This window comes from Mustela nivalis (assembly GCF_964662115.1).
Source record: "Mustela nivalis genome assembly, chromosome: 6".
NCBI classification, from domain to species: domain Eukaryota; kingdom Metazoa; phylum Chordata; class Mammalia; order Carnivora; family Mustelidae; genus Mustela; species Mustela nivalis.
Window position 1 is genome coordinate 48936386 of NC_139025.1, and position 24623 is coordinate 48961008.

General features: G+C 39.8%; 2 protein-coding genes across 5 annotated transcripts in view; both read left to right on the plus strand.

Annotated features, from left to right (window-relative positions):
* Nucleotides 1-11862, plus strand: part of POLE2 (DNA polymerase epsilon 2, accessory subunit) — a 28450-nt gene extending 16588 nt beyond the window's left edge. Inside the window, exons 10-19 of one of the 2 annotated variants that reach the window (XM_082735214.1) lie at nt 532-604; nt 1345-1517; nt 2697-2786; nt 2957-3011; nt 3795-3854; nt 3939-4016; nt 5813-5921; nt 7207-7383; nt 9291-9358; nt 11743-11862. In XM_082735214.1, the coding sequence (XP_082591340.1) occupies nt 532-604; nt 1345-1517; nt 2697-2786; nt 2957-3011; nt 3795-3854; nt 3939-4016; nt 5813-5921; nt 7207-7383; nt 9291-9358; nt 11743-11761 (902 nt within the window). In that variant the 3' untranslated portion in view covers nt 11762-11862. The remainder of the gene's footprint in view (nt 1-531; nt 605-1344; nt 1518-2696; nt 2787-2956; nt 3012-3794; nt 3855-3938; nt 4017-5812; nt 5922-7206; nt 7384-9290; nt 9359-11742) is intronic. The other variant, XM_082735215.1, reaches the window with a different exon arrangement.
* Nucleotides 11863-16845: 4983 nt separating this feature from the next.
* On the plus strand, nt 16846-24493 carry DNAAF2 (dynein axonemal assembly factor 2). Of its 3 annotated transcripts, XM_082735212.1 has the most exons (4): nt 16846-19358; nt 22717-22860; nt 23490-23552; nt 23663-23745. In XM_082735212.1, the coding sequence occupies exons 1-3, from the start codon at nt 17529-17531 to the stop codon at nt 23505-23507; spliced, it is 1992 nt and encodes a 663-aa protein (XP_082591338.1). In that variant the 5' UTR covers nt 16846-17528; the 3' UTR covers nt 23508-23552; nt 23663-23745. The 3 variants fall into 3 exon arrangements, with proteins under 3 accessions (XP_082591338.1, XP_082591337.1, XP_082591339.1); XM_082735211.1 differs by lacking the exon at nt 23490-23552 and having other exon boundaries at nt 23663-24493; XM_082735213.1 differs by lacking the exon at nt 16846-19358 and having other exon boundaries at nt 22730-22860; nt 23663-24493.
* The last annotated feature ends 130 nt before the right edge of the window (nt 24494-24623 follow it).

The window sequence follows — 24623 nt, forward strand, 5'->3', positions numbered from 1 at the left end:
TTGCTTATGAGTGCATACTTTTGACAACATTAAATAACTCTCAGGGTGGTAAATGGGCCTGGGGTTTATTTTTGAGGTGATAAAAATATTCCAAAATCAGTGGTGATGACTGTACAACTTGTGAATATACTAAAAAACCACTGAACTATATACTTTAAAGGGTAAAGTGTAATGACATGTGGATTACATCTTAATAAAGTTGGAAAAAACCCCCCAGATTTTATATAGGGTCATAAAATGAAGCATTTCCTAATCTTTGTACCTTATCTGTCTGTACTCTAACATCTATTATGAAGTTAAGTGGGAAGTTTTACATCTAAATCTATTTCTGTTTTGTAACTTTTTAAATATAGAACTAGACTCTCCTGGGCTCTGAAGCTGTCATATAGCTTGATGGGACTGGCAAATTCTATAGTTAGTTGACAGAGGGTGAGACAAGAGTTTAGCATTTGCTTTGTGTTCCACAGTTTCTTCCTCTCAAACAAGAAGAATTGGACAAATAAAAGTGATTTATTACTTATCTTTTTTCAGGTTGGTTTGAAGATCAGGTGTTTCATGTCAATGCCTTCGGATTTCCACCCACGGAACCTTCTAGTACTACTAGGTATATGTTTGACTGCAGTTCTATGGGAATTTTGGAATTGTGAATGTCAGATAGGATATCATATCTCAGTTATTACAAGGGCTCAGGCTTTGTGTCAGATGCAAAGAGTAATAGACAGTGAGAGTTAGCAGACTAGGCTGTGTATGTAACTGAAAACTAGTACGTTGATTCCTGATGACTTGCTGTCTCATTTCCATGCCTTGGCTTTTGATGGGAAAGATTTCTAGTCTTCCTGTCTCTCTTATCTATAGGGTTGACGAGAAGTTCAACTGAAATAAGAGATAGGGAAACAGGAAGATAATTTTCATGTTACTCTAAAGCCTTGTTTTGTTTGCTGCAGGGAGGCTCCCCACCTGCTAATTATTTATTTTAAAATATTTGCTTTAGTCAGTTTTAAAAGACTCAGATATAACCTATTAAGTATTTACTTACTGTTTTTATATTTATTTTAGGACATTTAAATAAACTTGTTTGCTTTTCAAGTGTTACAAATAGTGTATTTTCATGGTATTATGTACACTGAGGGGGAAAATAACCTCATTAGAAATAGAAAGAAGCTAAAATTGTAAAATTATTAGAAAACATCTCCAAAAAGGGGCACCTGGCTGCCTTGGTCAGTGGAGCATGTGACTCTTGATCTGTAGCGATTACTTAAACATAAAATCTTAAAAAAACAAAAAACAAAAAACATCTCCAACAGAAAACAGGCTAGAGGCTAATATTGTATCATAATTACTTAGGGCATACTATGGAAATGTGAATTTTTTTGGAGGGCCTTCTAATACATCTGTGAAGACTTCTGCAAAACTAAAACAACTAGAAGAAGAGAATAAAGATGCCATGTTTGTGTTTATATCTGATGTTTGGTTAGACCAAGGAGAAGTGTTGGGCAAACTTCACACCATGTTTTCTGGTAGGTGCCATTCTTTTCTCCTCTTTTGAACTCAGTACATACAGGGGGTCATGTCCTAAATTGTTAAAAAAACGTATCTTTTTGAGTAGTCTATTTTCTTGTAAATGTTGATTCAGCAGTGAGCCATTTTAAATGAGACCACCTTAAAGACTTAAGTTTTTACATTTGAAAAATTACCCTGTGCGTGTATAATCATGAAAAATAAGAATTAGTCCTAAGTATAGTATAAGAATGGATAAGAGTTTGGGCTTTGGAGTCTGACAGAAGTGGATTTAAATTGCAGCCTGAGATCTTGGGCAAGTTACTTAATCTCTCTCTTAGCTTATAGGGAGGTTGTGAAAATCAAGCCATTGCAGGGCCTAGCATATAGTAAGTCCTCAATAAAGGGCAGCTTTGCTACTATTATTTAAAAATAATAGTTGTTGGGGCGCCTGGGTGGCTCAGTGGGTTAGACTCTGCCTTCGGCTCAGGTCATGTTCCCAGGGTCTTGGGATGGAGCCTGCACCAGGCTCTCTGCTCAGCAGGGAGACTGCTTCCTCTTCTCTCTTTGCCTCCCTCTCTGCCTGCTTGAGATCTTTGTCAGTCAAATAAATAAATAAAATCTTTAAAAAAATAGTTATTAAAATAAGTTATTATTAAGCTTGTAAGTTTTTATTATTAAAGATTCATGGTTAGGGGTGCCTGGTTGGCTAAGTGGCTTAAAGCCTCTGCTTTCAGCTCAGGATATGATCCCAGGTTCCTGGGATTGAGCCCTTGCATCGGGCTCTCTGCTCAGTAGAGAGCCTGCTTCTTCCTCTCTCTCTCTGCCTGCCTCTCTGCCTTCTTGTGATCTATCTGTCAAATAAATAAATAAAATCTTAAAAAAAATAAAAAACAAAACAAAATTTAAAAAACCCCTCCTAGGGGTGCCTGGGTGGCTCAGTGGGTTGGGCTGCTGCCTTCGGCTCGGGTCATGATCTCAGGGTCCTGGGATCGAGTCCCGCATCGGGCTCTCTGCTCAGCAGGGAGCCTGCTTCCTCCTCTCTCTCTCTCTGCCTGCCTCTCTGCCTACTTGTGATCTCTCTCTGTCAAATAAATAAATAAATAATGTTAAAAAAAAAAAAACCCTCATAGTTAAAGGGTTTTTAGTCGGATTTCTAGACTTAGAAACTGATACTCATTTTATTCTCTTATTTTTAGGTTATTCACCAGCACCTCCAACCTGCTTTATACTGTGTGGTAATTTTTCCTCTGCACCATATGGAAAAAATCAAGTTCAAGCTTTGAAAGGTATTGAAGGTCTACTGAATAAGTGTTTCTTCATTTATATAAACTAAACCGACAAGAAGTAATCTGTAATATTTTAATTTCATTCAAAAGATGTAGGATTGTATCTAATAAAATACAATTTGATATTTATGTGCATTCAAATTAAATTTTATATCCCTTTAAAATTTTAGATTCCTTAAAAACTTTGGCAGACATAATATGTGAATATCCAAATATTCACCAAAGGTAATGATTTCTACTGCTATTTTTTTAAAGTTTTTTTTTTTTAAATAAAAAATGAATTCTGTTTGATATCCATGATTATTAAGAAATGAATGGAAGAGGGGTGCCTGGGTGGCTCAGTGGGTTAAAGCCGCTGCTTTCAGCTCGGGTCATGATCTCAGGGTCCTGGGATCAAGCCCCGCATCAGGCTATCTGCTCAGCAGGTAGCCTGCTTCCCCCCTTCTCTCTGTCTGCCTCTCTGCCTACTTGAAATCTCTCTCTCTGTCCAAAAAAAAAGGAAATGAATGGAAGAAAAAATTGAGAAAATTAGTATGCTATGAGAGAAAATTATCCTTACATTGTGATAATATGTTATACTGTACTAGAGATTTATAGTGAAAAATATTAAAAGGAAGAGTGTTACTTTCAACTATATTTTGAATTTCTTGGTGACATTAAGTATCTAGAGCTACACTCTTCAATATGATAGTTACTTGCCACATGTGTCTCTTTAAATTTAAAGCTATATTATAGTTAAATATAATTTAAAATTCACTCACACTAGCCATAATTCAAGCACTCAGTAATTGGACAGTGTAGATACAGACATTTCCATCACTACCAAAAGGTCTGTTGGACACTGTTAGTCTGGAGACTTTTAGTAATTCATTTATTAAAATGCATGAAATTTAAAAAATATTAAAAATTCATTATTGAATTAAAGGCAATAACTTGTTTTTAGACTGTTGGATAGTGTTACAGTAATTTTTTTTTTTTTTTTAATGAATATGTTGAATTTTGCTGTAGTAGTCGTTTTGTGTTTGTACCTGGTCCAGAGGATCCGGGATTTGGTTCCATCTTACCAAGGTAAGTTTTGTTTAGGTTTTTCTAACAATAAAAAAAATTATACAATTCAAAGATATATTCTTACCACCTAAATTGTTTTTATAGACCACCACTTGCTGAAAGCATCACTAATGAATTCAGACAGAGAGTACCATTTTCAGTTTTTACTACTAATCCTTGCAGGTAAATATTACCATTTTGTGTTATACTTTTTTCCCTTTCATTTCAAAATTAAGTTGATTCTTAAACTGTGTCACTAAACTTTGACTACTATGAATAAAGAGAAAATTTTCTTCATTTTAGGTTTTTTTTTTTAAGATTTTATTTAATGGGGCGCCTGAGTGGCTCAGTCATTAAGCATCTGCTTTCAGTTCAGGTCCTGGGATTGAGCCCCACATCGGGCTCTCTGCTTAGCAGGGAGCCTGCTTCTCCCCTTTTCATTCTCTGCTTGTGTTCCCTCTCTCACTGCATCTTTCTCTGTCAAATAAATAAAATCTTAAAAAAATTTTTTGAAAAAAAGATTTTATTTAATGTCAGAGGGGGGGGGGCACAAGAAGGGGGAACAGCAGGCAGAGGGAGAAGCTGAGCAAGGAGCCCGATGTGGGACTTGATCCCAGGACGCAGGGATCATGACCTGAGCCTAAGGCAGAGGCTTAACTGACTGAGCGACCCCGGCATCCAGGTTTCTCAAAACTTTAAAAATATTTTAACATGATTTTTAATTAATAATGAATTTAGAAGCTGAAAAACAGATGGAGATTTAAAAATTGATATACTCATCTCACATCCTTTAAGAAAAGTTACGGTGGAAAAGTGAAAAGATGATGCATTTACTCTATGTATCGCTCACTGTAATCATAGGTTGTTACCCTAGTCCTTGGTTCTCCTCTCTTTTCTGCCTACATTCACTCCTTTGGTGACCTATCTATTCCCACCTGTATATTGCCATGTCAACTCCCAATCTGTTCTGTACCCTTATCAGAGTTTGTGGCACCTTTATCCTTCCAGTCACTCAGGCCAAGAACTTTGGGTTTCTCTCACATGTAGTTTTTCAGGAAGTCCTTGAAAATTTTGAAGGAAGACTTCAAAGTATATGCAGGACCTGGCTGCTTCTCCCCACCTCCTCCTCTGTGACCCTCTACCATCTTCTCTAGCCTGGATTACTGTTACTAGTTGCTCTGGAGCTTTTCCCCCTGCCCTCCTTTTCTAGTCTATTCTTAACAAGGTGTCAGAGTGATCCTTTGACACACGGGCACATCACATCATCCTTACTGATCCTGAAAGATAGGACCCCCTCCTGCCATTCAGTGACAGCTCACATCCTCGCAGTAGTAGTCAGGCCCTGCCTGATCTAGCCTCCTGTTCCCGCTCCGATTTCCTCTCTTCCTCATTTATTCCAGGCACTACAGCCTCCTCTCTGTTCCTCAGACATGCCATCTCGGGGCCTCTGCTATACCTGCTCCCCCGACCTGAACGGCATTCTTCCTCTGCGTATCTGCTTGATTGACTCTCTCACCTCCTTCAAGTCTGTGCTCAAATCAGACTCTGTTACCAGCCTACCAGTTTTGATCATCCCTTTTCATAGCTCAGCCCTGTGGCCCTTCTCTCCTCACAGATGGTCCCGAATAGCCCATTTTTCTTTTTCCCATACACTTAATTATTTCCCAATATCCTTATATAGTTATGTTTATTGTTTATTTTCTCAGACTGCCTTGCCCCCGTTAGAATATAAACTGCCTGAGGACTGGGATCTTTTTGTTTTGTTCCTTCATCTCTAGAATGGTGCCAGACACATACGAAGAGCTCAATAGATTACTGTTGAATGAGTGGATTAATATATTTTAGCTGCATTTCTGCTATAGTAAACAATGGGAAGGGAGAATGGCTTTGTATCATGAAATATTTTGCCTTTTAAACTATCTCATGTTTATCATATTTTCTCCTGAGGAAGTCAAATTCAACTATTGTTTTCATTTTAGAATTCAGTATTGTACACAAGAAATTATTGTCTTTCGTGAAGACTTAGTGAATAAAATGTGCAGAAACTGTGTCCGTTTCCCGAGCAGCAATTTGGATATTCCTAATCATGTAAGTTGAGTCTTCTTTATTAAACTATCTTAAGAGTTGCATTATATAAAATCTTGTTAAGTCACTTAATTTGCCCTTTTATGTTTATTTATGGTTCAAAGTAATCCGAACATACTTTGGTCAGTAAGTTAATTTTTGTTACTAAGTCAGTGTTTCTCAACTTTCTTACTGAAGTCTGCCTAATGAGCAGAGGGAAACCTAGAATGAACAGGAAATTTCTTTGATGCTTCCTATTTTGCTTTTAAAACTCATAAATCTTACATTGTCCTTCAAAATATATGTATATTTGTTTTAAAAAGATGTTTCTATTCCTCACATTCATTAAATGATACGTCCACATTAGGAGGATGTGTGGTGTTTATCTTGTAGCTTCAAGGTTCCCTGACATAAACTTGTTAATCCCTGGTTTCATGTACCCCCCCGTACCACTTTGAGAAATGTGAAAGTAGATCATACAGAGCATTTTTAGTATTTATTTTATAATATTAATGATTATGTAGGCTGTTTATCTATTCTTGGCATTACTCAAGCTGTGGAATTATTTTTAGATGAACATAATTATAATTAGTAGCTGAGTTTATTATACAGCTATAAATACATTTGCTCCAATATGACTGGGTAGTAGCTTTTTTTTAAAAAAAGATTTTATTTATTTATTTATTTATTTATTCGTCAGAGAGAGATAGAGAGAGAGAGCACAAGCAGGCAGAGTAGCAGGCAGAGGCAGAGAGAGAAGGAGTCTCCCCACCCAGCAAGGAGCCCAATGCGGGACTCGCTCCCAGGATCCCCGGATCATGATTCAAGCCAAAGGCAGCGGCTTAACCAATGCCACCCAGGTGTCCTGGGGGGGAGTAGCTTTTATGACATACGGTATTAAATGAAAACTTACAGATTTTTCCTAAAATACAGGATAGTTAATTCCATTTCATTTTCTCCCCAAGATTTTATTTATTTGAGAGCGAGTGAGCAAGAGTGGTAGGGAGGGGCAGAGGGAGAAAGAGAATCATACTCTGCACTGAGCAGGGAGTCTGACCTGGCATTCCATCCCAGGACCCTGAGATCATGACCTGAGCCGAGGATAGACACTTAATGGACTGAGTCACCTAGGCACCCCTTGTTTCATTTCATATTAGTATTTCCTAAAGCTTTGTGATTCAAAGTTTCCCTAATTGTTTCTCAAATTTTCTAAGTCCTTTTGGTAAATGATATTTAATTTAAAATGATTTGTTGGCAATTTTAATTTTTACAAATGAACTGACATTTGTTTTATACCATTCTTTTTTAGTTTGTAAAGACTATCTTATCCCAAGGTCACCTGACTCCTCTACCTCTTTATGTCTGCCCAGTGTACTGGGCGTATGACTATGCTTTGAGAGTGTACCCTGTGCCTGATCTTCTTGTCATCGCGGACAAATATGATCCTTTTACTCTCACCAATACAGAATGCCTCTGCATAAACCCTGTAAGAACATAGTTAATGTTATATAGTCATAGTTTGTCAAGATTAGAGTGTTATTTCTTTAAACTTAAAAAATATTTATTTAGTAAGATTATTGTTGTTTAAAAATGTACTATTAGTGAAACATTGAGTTAATTTGGTATATACAGAAAGCTCTTCAGCATTCAGGAAAGCATATGACGGTAAAGTAATGTGACTTAAAAAAAAAAGTACACCAAAGCATATAAATCCAAATGCATATTTTCCCCTTCATAGTTAACTGCCTTGGGATCCCTTTCTGGGAATTGCTTTCAGAGCCTCTGTCTCATTCTCTTTAAATACATTAATGTCCTTTGTGAATGATTTTGATTTTTGGAAATTTGTGCAAGTCCCAGAAATGCGTAAGCCTGATGAATATGGAAATTCTTACTGAGATATAATTTCTACAGAAGTATGATTGCCTTTTCAAGTTTTGGGAATAAGTACTGCATAAACATTGTTGATGTGAAACAAAATATCTTTACTAGTGATTTTTAATCTGTATGTTTCCTTGATTCTTGTGACTGTAATACTTTTTTTTGTTTCATCTAGGTCATTTCTAGAAACATCATGACTTACTGTTGGTTACCACTTTCCTCAAACATTCATTTATTTTGTCCATCTCCCTCTAAGAGAGGGTTTCTCAACCATGGAACTATTGACATTTTGAACCAAATCATTTTTTTACTGTGGGCCACTGTCACTTGCATTGTAGGGCACTGTGCAGCATCTAGCCTCTCATCCCTTCATGCCAAGGGCAGCCCCCAGTTGCAACAGACAAAAACCTCTTAGGATGTTTGCCAAATGTCCCCTAGGGATGACATTATCTGTGGTTGAGAACTGCTCTAAGGATGAGCACAATGTATTTGGTTTCATGGTTTAAAACTTGTGAAAGTTTTTTTAGAATCTTTATTCACTTTCCAATATTCTTTCACAATGAGGCTATTTCTTTATTTAAATTTAACTCTTTGGCTGTTCTCATAGTTAATGCTTTATTTGATAACACCTTATTTCTGAATTTTTCCACTTCGTCTTCCTGTCAGCCAGTAAACAACCATCTCTTACACCAACATTATATCCTTTTTTCTTCATACCTTTTGAGCAAACCCAAAACTTTTCACATTGCTTCATCCCTTCTTCTTCTTCTTTTTTAAAAAAGATTTATTTATTTTAGAGGGAGGGTAAGAGAGCACGAGTAGGGGGAGGGACAGAGGGAGAGAATCTTCAAGCAGCTCCCCGCCGAGTGCGGAGCCCAGTGTGGGGCCCAATCCCCAGCCCAATCCCACCACCCAGGAGATCACTTCCTGAGCCAATATTGAGTCAAATGCCCAACTAACAACCTCCCAGGCACCCTGCTTCATCCCTTCTTGATACTTACTCACCCTAAGGAATGCCTGCGATGGGCCAGACATTGAGCTAGTGCCAGGGACACAGAGCCTGAAATGAACAGACCATCTCTGCCCTAGAGTTTAGTAGACACAGTTGTACTACTGCTCAGTTGCTTTGGGGGCACATCAGGGCACCATCAGTGCCGATTTTCACTGCAGAGAGGGGCAGGAAAGCTTTCCTGAATGTGATGTTCAAGTGTCTTATGTGCAGATATAGCATCACACGGTACTATCTCTTACACTGAGTATTTCTTACTCCTAAGCATTTCCAGTTACATCTGTTAGTATAAGACTCTCTAGCCAACTAGAAAGACTTGCTTTGAGTGGAAACATTTTATATTAGTATCTTCTCTATAAAGATCAGGAAAAAAAACACACCTCTCATTACTTTTTAGTTACATCTGACAACTTTATTTTTAAGTCATGACAAAGGAATTTGATCTTAAATATAGGAATTCTTTTATAAAAGTTCAGTATTCACAGGCATTTTTTTTTTCTCCAAAGGGCTCTTTTCCAAGAAGTGGATTTTCATTCAAAGTATTTTATCCATCCAACAAGATAGTAGAAGATAGGTAAGTGTACCCCCAGAAACAGCAAGGAGGAGTTGTCTTTTGGCTTTGTATTGCTGAAAATCAGATTTCCTGTAGGTGTGTTGAGGTTTTAAAAAATGTCTGTAATGGTCCTTTGAAAATGTTTCAGGCTGAACTTCTGGTCATACTGTGGGACATAGAATTGTATGTACTTGATAACGGAGATTAAGAATTGTTTTCTGAGGGCTGTCTCGGGCCAGCCACAGAGGTGGGCTAGTTCTCTCACAGGTTGACTCCTGATGATGTTTGTGTTCTGAGAGGTCAGCCTCACCGTCCACGTGGTTGACTCTCAAAACCTAGGCAGTTGGCCTTAAACTGGCATTAATGAAGTGTGTGGGGAGGGCATGGGATGTTAGTGATGGTGAGAGGTTGGGGTTGGGGTGTTGTCTTGGGGATAATGAATAATCCATGTAGGGGGCTGGGTAGTGGTTTTCCAAGGGTGATCTCTAGACCACCCTTATCAGAATCCTCTGTGAACCTTGTTAAAAATGTTAAGTTTCTCACTTCACCCTGACAGAGGAGATAAAATGATCATGAATGTGGTTTTCCCAAGGTGAGGCTTATCTGTTGCACTCCCTAAGTGCTGACCCCTGCAATTTCCGCAAATGTGGGAAATCTAGCTGTGTAATTTATGGTAGTGGGGGGCTGTGTTTGTGCTCTCTCCTGGGCAGCATTGGGGGGGGAATCCCACTCCAACCTTATCAAATGATTTTCTAGTTGTAGGGCCCAGGAATAAGCATTATTGACACCATTTCTCTTGGATTCAGGTAGCCTAACACGTGATTTCTCAGTTAATCATATTTTGAAAAAGCAGCTTCCCCTTCAGATAAGAACAAGTGACCAAGTAACTGCCTCCCAGGTTCTTATCAAAGAATGCAATCTTGAACACACAGCTTACTGGTCTTTATTTTTTGGTAATTAACATATTTAAATGAAATGAATACAAGTACATGATAAAAATTTCAAACAATGCTCAAGGTATAGAATTGAAAAGGAAAAAATACATCTGCTTCCTAACCCTGAAACCATGATTAAGTTTCCTGTATTTTTAAAAGATGTATTTATTTGAGAGAGAGGGGGTATGCACGCACATGAATGTGGTGGGGAGGGGCAGAGGGAGGGAGAGAGAGAATCCTCAAGCAGACTCCTGGCTGAGCACAGAGCTTGACTTGGTGCTCGATCCCAGGACCCTGAGATCATGACCTGAGTCGAAACCAAGAGCCAGAAACTTAACCAAATGGATCACCCAGGTTGCCCCTTTTTTATATTTCTTAAAAAAACAATTATGCATTGTTCTTACCACTCAGTACTCATGGAAGATTTAAGTCCATTCACTTTATGAGATATTCTAAGTTTTCCTCTTAGATTTACTCATTTGACATATATATGATTCTTACTGTATTCCACACACTGTTTGGTTTTTGGAATGAATATAACCAGACAGATACTCTCATTAAGGTTACAGATCTTCTAGTCTCTTCTATAAGCCCCAAACTACGTATGTTTGACTTTACCTAGACCAAGTTGAATCCTAAAACACCATAACTGATTTGGAATGCCCTTAGGTAAGAGTAAGCACTTGCCTCCAGTGTCTCAGCTGTCTGTCCTCACCTGGATGCCCCTGAGGGCATTTGATTTTGTGACCCAGGATTACTAAGGGCTGTCTGCCTGGAGCATATTTTGTCCACCTTTAGAATGACTTTTACTGAACTGCAATTTGATGTGAAACTTACTCTGCAAGGAAAACCAATATGGGAACTTTAAGCAGGTCTCAGGCCAAGGGGATTCTGTGTCTATCCCAAGCAACTGTTTATCTAGGGGAGACTAGGAATCTTCTAATGAACTCCCTTTGCTTTAGCTGCTAGGAAGCACAACCAAATGTGTAGCCCAATTCTCTCGCTGCAAAGGAATTACTACCATAAATGTTGGGCATGGCCCTACTTGTGATCGCTGTCAAATAAGTAAACAAATCTTTTTTTAAAAATGTGGGTACTTCTTAGAACTTTTCAAATGTATTTAAATTTCAAAACCTTAAAGGAAGGGATTAGTCTTAAAAATTATAGGTAAATATATTACCAACTGAAAAAAGATGTAAAATAGTGTGAACTGTATTCTAACACTTGTATATCTTTTTAAAGCATGTACCCCCCCCATAGATGCTTATATATGATTAGACTGTCTTTATAAGGACAAATAATTGGTTCCCAGAACAGAAATAGAGTGTGAGACTGATTTATTTTTCACTCTGTCCCCTTTTGAATTTGGAACAATATGCATGTAATGACCTATTTTTAAAATTAAGTACTTAGAAATGTATAATAACTTAGGTTTCCAACATGTTTAATTTTATGAATTTCTATTTTCAGCAAACTTCAAGGTTTTTGAGATTCTTAAAGAGCATCTGAAGAAAGAAAATTCCATCAGTTCTGCTTAATTTTATATTTATGTGATTTTGATAAGTTCCAATAAAATTATGATAAATGCTAGAATGTTCTTAAATTTGTATTTTATGAAATTTTGGTGTTAAGTTACAATAAACATGGTACACTTGACAAAGTTTTACAGCAAAAATATTTTCTGTATAGTCTTAATATGAAAATATGCATGAAGATATCTGATTTATGCTTAAAAACTGGTTTCATTATTCTAGGCTAATCATATGCTAATATTCATTTTAAAGAAAATACAAATATTTAAAATTCCTTATTTTGTCTAACTTGAGTCCTAATGTTAGATTTAGCAATCTTCCAACTAAATTTCAAGTCACAGAATTTATTCTAATGCTAGTGAAAACTTATATTACTAAGATAATCATTTCATAATTATATTTTGGCACTGGAGATTTTTTTTTAAGATTTTATTTAGGGGGGCCTGGGTGGCTCGGTGTGTTAAGCCTCTGCCTTCGGCTCAGGTCATGGTCCCAGGGTCTGGGATCGAGCCCCGCATCGTGCTCTCTGCTCAGCGGGGAGCCTGCTTCCCCCTCTCTTTCTGCCTGCCTCTCTGCCTACTTGTGATCTCTGTCTGTCAAATGAATAAATAAAATCTTAAAAAAAAAAAGATTTATTTGACAGGGTGCGACAGCAACAGAGGGAACACAAGCGGAGAGGTGGGAGAGGGAGAAGCTTCCACTAAGCAGGGAGTCTGATGTGGGGCTCAATCCAGGACCCTGGGATCATGACCCAAGCCGAAGACAGATGCTTAACCAACTGAGCCACCCAGGTGCCTGTGCACTGAAGATTTAAAAACACATGGTCACTGTAGGCTTTACATTTAGAAGACACGTTACTTTGAAGCAGCAGGTTTTGTTATTTGGATGTGATCACTTAATACCATCCCCTTACTTTTAGTTTACAGCATTGCAATAATAGCCTAGAAATGAATGTGAGTGACAAACAGGAAGTCGGGGTAAAAAGAATATTTCAAATGTAGGAGTAATCTTTTTTTCTTAAAAGATTTTATTTGTTTATTTGACAGACAGAAATCACAAGTAGGTAGAGAGGCAGGCAGAAAGAAAGGGGGAAGCAAGCTCCTTACTGAGCAGAGAGCCCAATGTGGGGCTCGATCCCAGGCCTCTGGGATCATGACCTGAGCTGAAGGCAGAAGCTTTAACCACTGAGCCACCCAGGCACCTCAAGAAGGAGTAATCTTAATATTACAAAAAGCCTGGAATGGAAGACATTTCTTTGAAAGAAGGTTAGACTTTGGGGGAAGAGAGACTGATAAAAAATAAAAACGACACATTGAAGGGAAAATTTCTCAATGAGACTTAATCTGAATGTAGTGAGAAGCGAATTAAGTTAAGGGTGAAGTGGCAATTTGAGAAGTGGTTTGAAGATGGAAAATTTTGGGAGAATGTTAGTAGAGGCCTGATGTTAGAAGAGCAAGATTTAGCTTTAATTTCAAGAAGACCTTAGAGAAAGTTAGAGATGAAATTAAGGCATAAGTTCAAAAGCTGTATTGCTTGGAAAATTTATAATTTGGGCCTTGAAAGAGGTAGTGAAATAAACACTGCAAGGCTGTTGGTTCAGTTATGAGAACCAGAGCTAAATCTGAACGATGGCAGGTAGGAAGTTATAAATGGAAACTCCTATCAAGTGTTCCCGCATTCATTTCATTGTTTCTATAAGATATGCTTTTTGAGATCTTTTTACATTTAGTGCCTAGAAAGACAGGGTGACTTAGCAAGGTGAAGTGAAACGAAGCAAGGCAGGTAACTATGAGCAGGTAAGTTGCCAGAACCAGACAGTAAGTGTTAGAATAAGACCGGAATCAAAACCAGGTGGGAATCCGCATCATCCGGAAATGCAAAGCAGAAATGCAAAGCAGAAGTCTGAAAGATGGGGCAGCGGAGGAGCAGCACTGAAAGGGCATCCTGGGCTTCTCTTTGGGGGGTGAGAAGCAGAGAGGTGGTGTGCTCCCTGACTTTGGTGCTTCATCAGCTGGTTGACCTCGCTGCCAGAAATCTGGGTCTGAGGCACTGCGCCTTAGAACAGGGGCCAGGTAGATCACACCAGAAGACAGGGGTGGGAAAGATTTCTCTGCCGTGAGAAAAATAACACTTGGTCTCATGGGGGAAACCACAGGAAGTGCGACTGGAACACGCAGGTGCACCTAACGGCTGCACCTGGTGCTGTCTGTTCCAGCCAGTCGTAGCTATGTGGGAAGCTGAGCCCAGCTGGCCATTCTAGAGAAATTTGAATTTTTAGGTAAAGCATCCTGACTTTCCAATCACCGGTGGTTTAAATCAGTCTGCATTAAGGAAGACATGATTACACGCTGGGTTGTGCCCATGAATTGCTTTCTCTGCCTTATAAGCACAGGAACTCATTCTGGTGTTCTATCAAATATACCTATTAAGTAAGATGACTTGGGTCCCAATCAATTACCAAAATCTCTTGTGAAATTTACTATGTCCTCTTAAAGTGGTGGGACTGCTCAGAGCAGGCAGGATAAAATTAAAACAGAGTGTTTCTGTCTTGACCCTGTGCATATTCCTGTGTTTTCTATGCAGGGGAGCCCCCCCCCCCCACCAGATTCAACAGGCAGCACAGGCTATACAGGAGAGATGGGTGTTCTGCCGGGGAGGCCAAGGTGTAATGATCCAGGGTGTGAGTGTGGAGAGCACTGGGGATCAAGGCATGATGTCCTTGGAGACACAAGTAAGGAATTTGGATGTGGGGCTACTGAAAAGCATTCAGCAGATCTGGCTTTCAAGATCACTGAGGTTACTGTGTGAAGAAGAGACTGTAATGAGGGAAGAGCTGAAGAGACCGGTCAGGAAAGTACTGCATTAGTCTGCAATGGAGATGATGCAGGAGCTCAGACCAGAAATGGAAAGAAGGGGATGTATTCGGGGTGCGTAAGAAGAGACCGCAGGCCTGGGTAACTGAAGACCGATGCAGGATGGGGTAAGGGGAATCAAGGATTATACTTAGGTTTCAGGTTGAAGCACCTGGGTAGACTGTACTATTTACTGAGACTGGGGGTATAACAGGTTTGAGAGGGAAAAGAAATCAAGATTTCTGTTTGGAGGGGTGCCTGGCTAGCATTCAGTCAGTAGAATGTGTGAATCTTGATCTTGGGGTTGTGAGTTTGAGCCCCACACTGGGGCTTATTTAAAATCTTAAATTTTTTTTTTTTTTTTTTTTTTTTTAATTTAGAGATGCCTATCACGCATCCAGGTGGAGGTATCTGGTAGGTAGTGGCATGAACCTAGAGCTCAGAGGTTAAGTGTGAGGTGTGAATGGAGATAAAATTTTGGAGTCACTAGTCTCATCCCACATGAAGTCCATGAAGGCAAGGATTTTTTTTTTTGACAAGTACTTTCAAGAACTTTTAAATTGAAGTGTAAGATACATACATACATATCCCCTATCATCAGGGTACAGCTCAATGAGTTTTCACAAACTGCACATCCTGTTAGTAATACCAAGATTAAGAATCAGAATACTACCCCTCACCCCAGAATCTCACTCCTGCTCCCCTCCAATCACAACATTCCACTCCCCCTCAAAAGGATAATCACTAGCCTGATTTCTAGCAGTGAGATTCATTTTGCCAAGCTTTGCCTATTGTAGAATGGAATCATACAGTATGTATTATTTTGCATCTTGTTTCCTTCATACAACCTTGTCACATTTATCCACATTGTTCATTCACGTCCATTGTGTGGATATACACATTTTATTTGTCCATTCTACTATTGATGGAAACTTGGGTAATTTCCACTATTTAAACAGTGCTACTATAGATAAGCAAATTCTAGTATGTGTCTTTTGATAGGGATATGTGTTTCTATTGGATATATATCTAGGAGTAGAATTTCTTAGTTATGAGATATACATTACAGCCAACAGAAATTTTCCAAAGTAATTGACCCAATAGCTACTTCCAGTATCAGAGAGTGCCAGTTGCTTCACATCCTTGGGACACAATGATTTTGTTTTGTTCCATCCAATGCCTAGAACAGTGCCTTACCTACCCAAGTAGTGGGTGCAGCAGTGTACAATAAATATGTTGAAAGAATGAATTTAAACTTAGATGGCATTTAAAGCTGTGAGCTTGATTAGGATCATCTAGGACAATTCAGTAAGTAGGCTGATGAACAGACTTTGGGTGACTCCTAAATTAGAGGACAGGCAGGAAAGAACAAGCAAAGGAGGAGGAAAATGGGAGAGCATGGAGTTCTTCAAAGCAAGAGTAAAGTATGTTTCAAGGCGGGGGACTCAACTGTTTTGAATATGGCCAAGAGATCATAAGATGAGGGGAGAAGTTGGGAAAGGAGTTAAGATTTTTGGTCATTTCAAACCTGATGGACATAAGCATTAAATCATTGAAATAGAGACCTCAAATGGGCAACTAGATATACAAGTTTGGAATTTAGAACCTGATATAGAAATCTGGTATTTGTGAGTGTAAAAATATTTGTGAAGGAGAGAATGTGATTGGAGAAGAGATAGGGTCCCTGTCTTGAGGCATTTCCACTTTGAGGTGGAACAGAGATAAACACCTGCAAAACAGACAGTAGAGTGTCAAGTGTCTGAGGTAGGAGAGAAATCTGGAAAGTGTCCTGTCACTGAGGTAATCCCAAATCAACTGTGTTAAATGTTGGTGAAAGTTTCAACAAAATGAGAAAAGAAAAACAATCACTGGATTGAACAACTACCAGTTAATAACTCCCTTAGTCAATAAATACTGTTCTATAACATCACTTTTGAATGCACAAAATCCCCCTGTACAGCCATAGTAAAATCTGCTCACCCAGTCCCACTGCAGGATTCTTGGATTCTTCCCAAATCTTTAGAATCATGGGAAATGTTGCCTTGAGCACACTCTTAGACTGAGAATTGCTGGATGAAAAGCATATGTACCTTCTAAAGGCTTTTGATATAGCTACCAAACTACTGTCTAGAAAGGCTTTACTACCACCGCAAAGAACAGTAATTGTAAAAACAGTCTTTGTTATTTTGATAGGTAATCTGTGGGATCTTATATTTGCATTTTTATTATTAAAGTCCTGGGGGGCCTGGCTGGCTCAGTCAAAGGAGCATGCGACTCTTGATCTCAGGGTGCTAAGTGTCAGGTTGAGAGTAGAGATTACTAAATAGAAAAATAAATAATAAACTTAAAAAACAAGTCCTGTATGCTTACTGATCATTATTTATGAATAGCCTGCCCATAGCTCTTGCCCCAAATGTGAGGTGGTATAGGGCAAACCTTATGGTGAAATGTCTAGAAAACTGACATGTTGGTTTGGTAAAGTAAAACATGTGGATAAGCTTAAAATTGAATTACAGCTCGTGAATAAGATAATGTACATAAATGCTGGAAATTACATTATGATAGTTATTCTGCAGACGTAATTGCACCATGGCACAGGAATCTAAAAAGGTAGTATGTGGTGTAATTGGTTGATTTGAAATAAGAAAGTTATTTGTGGCATTTCCGCCAGCCCACTCCAATTCCAGCCCCTCCTCCAGGCTGTCGGCTGTGTCACTATGGCAACGACCACGCGCTGCTCCAGGCTCAGTTCTCCGGCGGTTACCGAACTGGGCCGCCCCACTCTGGGCAGACCAGCGACTCTACGCGCGTCCCACCCATCTTGTCTCGGTTCGCTCTCCCCCGGCCGGAGGGCTGGAGCCCCGGCGGCAGCATGGCCAAGGCGACAGCCTCTTCGCCGCTGGAGGACTTGGACCTGAGCGGAGAGGAGGTCCAGCGGCTCACCTCAGCCTTTCAGGACCCGGAGTTCCGGCGAATGTTCACCCAATACGCCGAGGAGCTCACGGACCCGGAGAACCGACGGCGCTACGAAGAGGAGATCACCGCGCTGGAGCGTGAGCGCGGAGTGGACGTGCGGTTCGTGCACCCGCAGCCGGGTCACGTACTGCGCACCAGCCTCGACGGGGCGCGTCGCTGCTTCGTGAACGTGTGCAGCAACGCGCTGGTGGGCGCGCCCAGCAGCCAACCCGGCCCCAGGGGCGCGGCGGCCGGCAGCCAGTGGTCCCTGCCCTACAGCCTGGCTCCCGGCCGCGAGTACGCGGGGGGCCGAGGCACCCGCTACACGGTCTACGACGTGGTCTTCCACCCAGAAGCGCTCGCGCTGGCCAGGCGCCACGAGCGCTTCCGCCAGATGCTGGACGCCACGGCACTGGAGGCCATCGAGAAGCAGTTCGGCGTGAAGCTGGACCACAGGAATGCCAAGACCCTGAAGATCAAGTACAAGGGGACCCCGGAGGCCGCCGTGTTGCGCACACCCCTCCCCGGGGGCGTACCGGCCCGGCCTGAGGGGGAGCCGGAGAGCCCTCTCCCTGATTTCCCCTACCCCTACCGGTGCCCGGCGGTGGCCGGGAACTCAGTGGTCCCGCGACCCCTGGCGCCCTCCCCTCCGGAGGCGGTCCTTGAGCCCGCCCCCACCGAGCCTCGTTACAGCGTGGTGCAGCGCCACCACGTGGACCTCCAGGATTACCGCTGCTCCCGGGACTCGGCCCCCAGCCCGGTGCCCCGGGAGCTTGTGGTCACCATCGAGCTGCCGCTGTTGCGCTCGGCTGAGCAGGCGGCGCTGGAGGTGACGGGAAAGCGGCTGTGCCTCGACTCAAGAAAACCCGACTACCGGCTGCGGCTCTCGCTCCCGTACCCGGTGGACGACAGCCGCGGCAAGGCGCAGTTCAACAAGGCCCGGCGACAGCTGGTGGTCACGCTGCCCGTGGCGCTGCCCTCTGCGCGCCAGGAACCTGCCGTGGCGCCGGAAGAGTCCGTCTACACGTCCGGAACTGACGGCGCGGCCTGCGCTTCCGCTCGCGAGGGGGAGGTGGGCCCGGCAGGGGGTTGTGCCGGGAACGGTGGGCCGGATCCCGGGGCTGCGGACGCCTTGATCACCACGCCCGCCGCCGCTGCGGAGCAGCTCGTCTTCGAGCCCGACGAGCGGGACTTGGACGAGCAAGCGGTGTGCACAACGGGCATCGAAGAGGAGCCGCCCTCGGTAGCGGGGAACCCACCTGAGGACGGTGGAGGAGTCTCCCCTGGTACTTCATCTGGGGGTCTTGACAGAGGGTCGGCTGCAGGAAGAGAGAGTGCGCGTGGAGATCTCGGAGCTGAGACTCGAGTACTCGGGGAAGGCGCGGGCCGGGAGCCCTCCGATCGAGCCATGGGTGGTCCCGGGACCCGCGGCAAGGAACCTTTGTGTCCTCCTTTGCAGTGTAATCAGGATGAAGAATCCCTGACTCTGTTGATTCAAGTGCCTCAGATCCAACCGCAAAGTCTTCAAGGGGATGTGAGTCCCTTCGGGTTCAAACTGGGCTTCTCCACCCAAGGCTTAGTTTACTATTCCTTCTTTTTGCAATTTGCTCCGGAGAATAAATTGAGCACCAAAGAACCAGTGGCTAGTGTTTCTTCGAACAATGCAGTGATAGAACTGGCCAAATCTCCAGAATGCCATGGACATTGGAGAGAATGGTATTATGGTTTAAACAAGGATTCTTTGCAGGTAACAGTTCTTTCTAGACTCGTATATATTTTTAAAGATGGTATTTATTTATTTGTTAGAGCACGAGCAGGGGGAGAGGCAGAGGCAGAGTAAGCTCCGCAACCCCCCAGCAGGGAGCCCTATGTGGGGCTCATCCCAGGACCCATGAACCGACCTGAACCGAAGGCAGACGCTTAACCAACTAAGCCACCCAGGCGCCCCAAGACTTTTATATTTGAATAATTCTATCCCACTTTTAAAATTTGCTCTTACCTTGAATAACACAGGTTGGAACTACCTGGATCAACTTATAAATGATCTTTTTTTTTTTAAGGATTTTATTTATTGACAGAGATCACAAGTAGGCAGAGAGGCAGGCAGAGAAAGAGGAGGAAGCAGGCTCCCCGCTGAGCAGAGAGCCCGATGTGGGGCTGCGATCCGATCCCTGGACCCTGAGATCATGACCTGAGCTGAAGGCAGAGGTTTAACCCACTGAGCCACCCAGTGGCTCAGATCATAAGTGATCTTTTTGATATGTACAGTATGATATTATAAATGTATTTTCTTTTATGATTTTCTTAAAAATATTTTCTCTAGTTTATAAGAATACAGTATATAATACACCATACAAAATATGAGTTAATGGACTGTTTATGTTACAAGTAAGGCTTCCAGTCAACAAGAGGCTGTTAATGGTTAAGCTTTAGAGGGGTCAAAAGTTGTAGGTGGATTTTTCAACTGGGGCTGGGGTGTTCCCCTAACCCTCCCTGTTGTTGAAAGAGCAACTGTATTTGTTACCTCTTGTGGGCAAGTCCTCGAACTTGGGGCTGAGCAATACCTAGTTTACTTAGGACATAATTTCCATGAATAGTGTGTTCGATTGTAGTTGCTGCTATACTTTTTGGGTTATTGAGGTTCTTGAATTTCAGATTCAGTACTCCAGTATTATAGACAATTAAAAAAAAAGATTTTATTTTATTTACTGACTTGTGTGGGGGGAGGGGCAGGTGGTGAGGGAGAGAGAAGCAGATTCCCCTACTGAGTGGGAGCATACACTGGGTTCATCCCAGGACCAGAGACCATGATAGGAATGAAATCTAAGATTGGGTTCCTCAACTGGCTGAGCCAATCAGGTGCCCCTACTGATAATTTTTTTTTTAAACTGTAAAATTTTAAGTTCTAAGGAACTTTTTAAACTCCTAAATTAACAATTGGTGGTTTTCATTGAGATATGTATTAGTGTAACATGTAATTTTTTTTAAAGCTTTTATTTAACAAATCAAGGGTTAAATTCCCAGAAATAAAACTAGTTGCAAGGATTATGTATTGAAAATTAAGTTTAGCCTTGGGCTTTAACTTGCCAGAAATTTTCATTTCTTCCTGTGATTTTTCCTGGATATTTGCTGATAAGTTACATTTTATGAGGGGTAACTTCTGTGAGAAGTGGTTAATTTGAAACTCTCCGAAAATGGTAAAATAAATAGCCAGGGCAAGGTAAGATACTTTGTGAGAATATAATATGAAATTGACTGTCATCAGCAGGGGGAAATTTAGGAAAGGGCAGTCAGTTTCCTGTAATTGTTGTATTTATCTATTTATTTTTAAAGTTTATATACATAATCTCTGCCCCTCTACCCTGTGGTGGGGCTTGAACTCACTCCAGAGATAGAGTTGCATGCTCCTCCAACTGAGCCGCCAGGTGCCCCATAATTGTTTTAATAAATGTAAAAATAACAATTGGGAAGAAAGTTTTATGAATAGGCAGTTGAGAGAATACTAAAGACTATTATTTTAATCTGATTTTCTAGAAGGCTAACATTATTTTAGCAAAGAAACTAGAACAAAATGGGATTAGGGCAACTGTGTTTTATATCTTTGATGCTTGAAATGGATTTATAATTACTTCGTTAATCACATTTGCTAAAGCTGATGAAGCCATAATATTCAGTTATTTTTCTTTACATTTTGCTGGACTAGAGTCTAAGCATTAAAGTAAAATTTCTTAAAATCACAAGAGTAATGGATGGGTAGACATGTACTATATGATGATTATATTATATGCATCATATGAAAATAGAGTGATTTGTGACTGTCAAGGTCAGAATTGTTATTTTACACATAAGTACAAAATAGATTTATAAAAGCCTAAATATTCACTGGACATTTTCCTAGAGCTTTAGGACCACTAAATTCAGTTTATTTTAGAATAAAATCAGTCATTAGAATAAAGTGAGTTTATGCACTTTGTTTTAATCATAACCATTTCCATTATATATATTATATAACTTACATATTTATATACTAAAAGTATTTGGGTATTTTTGTGCAATTAATGTGTCTTTACCAGAGGCAGGAACCTTAGAAATGCTTTTAATTGGGGAACGTTTCTATAATACAGTTATTCTGGAACTTTAAAATAATAGCAAGGAAATTACTCCAAATACAAGATTTTTGTGTACCCAGTGTTCATGGTAGGTGTTCTTAAGTTTAAATACTGTTTAATGTAAGGGAACTTTAAAACTAGGCTCTTTCTTGATTTTGCTCTCCTATTTGGACCAAATAATGAACTGTTTATTTGGAAATTTGTTTTTATGAAAGTACTTTTATTTTGGGCAACATCAAACTGATTTTATGCATTTTAAAAATGGTTTTCCCTTCAACACTGTAACTATATACCTGTATTTACTTGACATGAATATGCACAAGTTGCTTTGTGTTTGGGATTCTGGTGAAAGTGATTTATGCATTCCCTAATTATAGTTTGGAAATCTTTCCATGTCAGGCTCTTGAAATCTACCTCATTCTTATAAATAGTTATATGCTACTGTCACAATGGATTATCTCAATCACAAAAACAGAATATACTTCTCTCAAATATTATATTTGACTCTTATCTGGCCAAGAACTAAAAGGCAAACTGGTCACACAAAATTTGAATAAATCCTATCATATATATTTCTTAGCTCTCTCATTGGGAAGTATTCTAAAATTAAATTACATTTTATAGCTTCGACTGCATTTATAGCTCTAGAGGTGATTTTTTTTTTCTAAAGGTGATATTATTCTTATAAATACTAAGAGAAAAAAAGGAAAGGAAAATACCATATGTAAGTAAGATTAACTCAGATTATTAATAGAGACTTAAAGAAGGAACTAAACTTTTTTCTTTTTGGATCTTTTCTGATATATGTATATACTCTTGCTACTCTTACTGCTCTGTACAATACTGTTTTCTTCTACCACGACAGCATAGGAGTAACATTAAACATTTTAAAAGCATAATCCTGAAGTGTGTAATAACTTGTATGAGCTGTTTTTAGATCAACACTGTCAAAAAAATGACATATAAAGCAGAATATTTTTTCTCTTTTTATTTTAGGAAAGGCTGTTTGTCAATGAAGAAAATGTTGATGAGGTTCTTGAAGAAGTCCTGAGCCCTCCACTTAATCAGACAATGTCCTTAACCCCACCATTAATTGAAGTTCTTCAGGTTACTGATAGTAAGGTTCAAATTCATGCAAAGGTAAGGATTTGGTTGCCTTTGTAGTGATTTAGGACAAGGTTAAAGCCTGACAGATAACTTAATTTTTGATTTCTTGATGTCGTAACTTTAAATTAAATGTACATAATGGTTGGGAAAACTTAAGAGGAGTAGAGACTTTTTTGCCTGTATTTTCCTATGGGCCAAACACTTTGTGATTCATTTTCACATATCTCATTTAACCCCGAAATAACTGTCCAGTGAGGAAGAGGGAAACTAACATGTGGGAAGTTTGAGTACGAATCCGGGGACAAAGAAGTCTTATTGACTCTCAAACCATGGGAAGGAGCTATGTTATTCATTTTGTTCATTCTTTCTAGTTGAACCTTAAGTCTGGTTATTCTTAGTCTTCAATATTGGACACAAATAATTTAGTAACTAGCACAATTGATCTACATATGAATTGGGGAGGAGAGTAGCTCTAAAGAATCACAAAAATTCAGGAAAAAGAAATTCAAGAATGCCCTTATAAGAATGAATACTAAATGGTTTTGTAGGCCATGTCAAAGGGTTTGTAGGCCAGGAATATTTTATTCTGAAGGAGGTAAGGGGTCATTGAAAGGAATTACTCAAGAATTAATGCCAGGTTTGCACTGTCTGCATTGCTAAAGAGAACTAGCAGCATTTAGAAGATGACTTTGAGGCAGAAAGCCCGGACGCCTATCTGCATATCTGTAAGCATTATTTCTTCACAACTTACAAAAAAAAAAAAAAATCCAGAGAGTACAATTTAATTTTCTGTTTTTTTTCAAAGATTCTTAATTTGTTGTTTCTCTTGACATAGTTGCAAGAATGTAGTAACTCTGAAAAGCTTCATGAAAAGGAAGAAAAAGGCAATGAAGGAAGTCATCTAACTGATAAAGAAAATATAGAATATCCTACTACCTCAACAACTGATTCTGATTCATCTCTAGAAGTTAAAGTACTAGAGACAGACAGTTGTGGTTCAGTTGCGTGCCTACGAGGGGCTCCTGATGTTTCACACTTGCTATTTGAAAAGTCTCAGCAACCTGAGTCAAAAATGGAACCTGAATTTATAAAAGAAAAAAGTCCTGCTTACTCAAATGAGGAAAAAGAGGACTTAGAAGAGCCAGTGATAACAGAAGAGAAAGAATCAGATGGAGATGACCTATCTTCATTACTAAACAGAGCTTCAGTTCACAATTTATCTGGTCTTAACAACGTAAAAGAAACCAATATGCAGGACGGTAGTGTGCAGTTTATTAAAGATCATGTGACTCAATGCGCATTCAGTTTTCATAATTCTCTGCTATATGACTTGGACTGATTCTGTATAATTTTAGAGTTTATAAGAGTAAAAAGTGTTTGGTTTTAAAACATTATCTTTCTGTTAACTACTATCTTAAAGTACTCAAGAAAGTATAAAATTAAAATTTGCAGTTTTGAGTCTCATGGGGAAACTGGAGATTGTTTTTTTGTATGTAGAGTTTATACAGCTTCCTTAATTATGGAGACTTTTGTGATTGCTCTGATAGATATATTTTTTTCTAATGGCGAGTTAATCATTTAGTTTTAAAACAACCTGTATATATTTGCTTGTTTTTGGCTTCTTTTGTTTACCATTACTTTAATAAAGTTTCAAAGTAAATATTCACTAAGTTGTGTCTGTTACAAAACGTAATTCTTAAGAATGCAATTAACTAGAAATTAATCAGTATGGGGGGGAGGGGTAGAATCTCAAAACTATGCATTTATGTTTCACTAAATATGATTATTTATGCTTG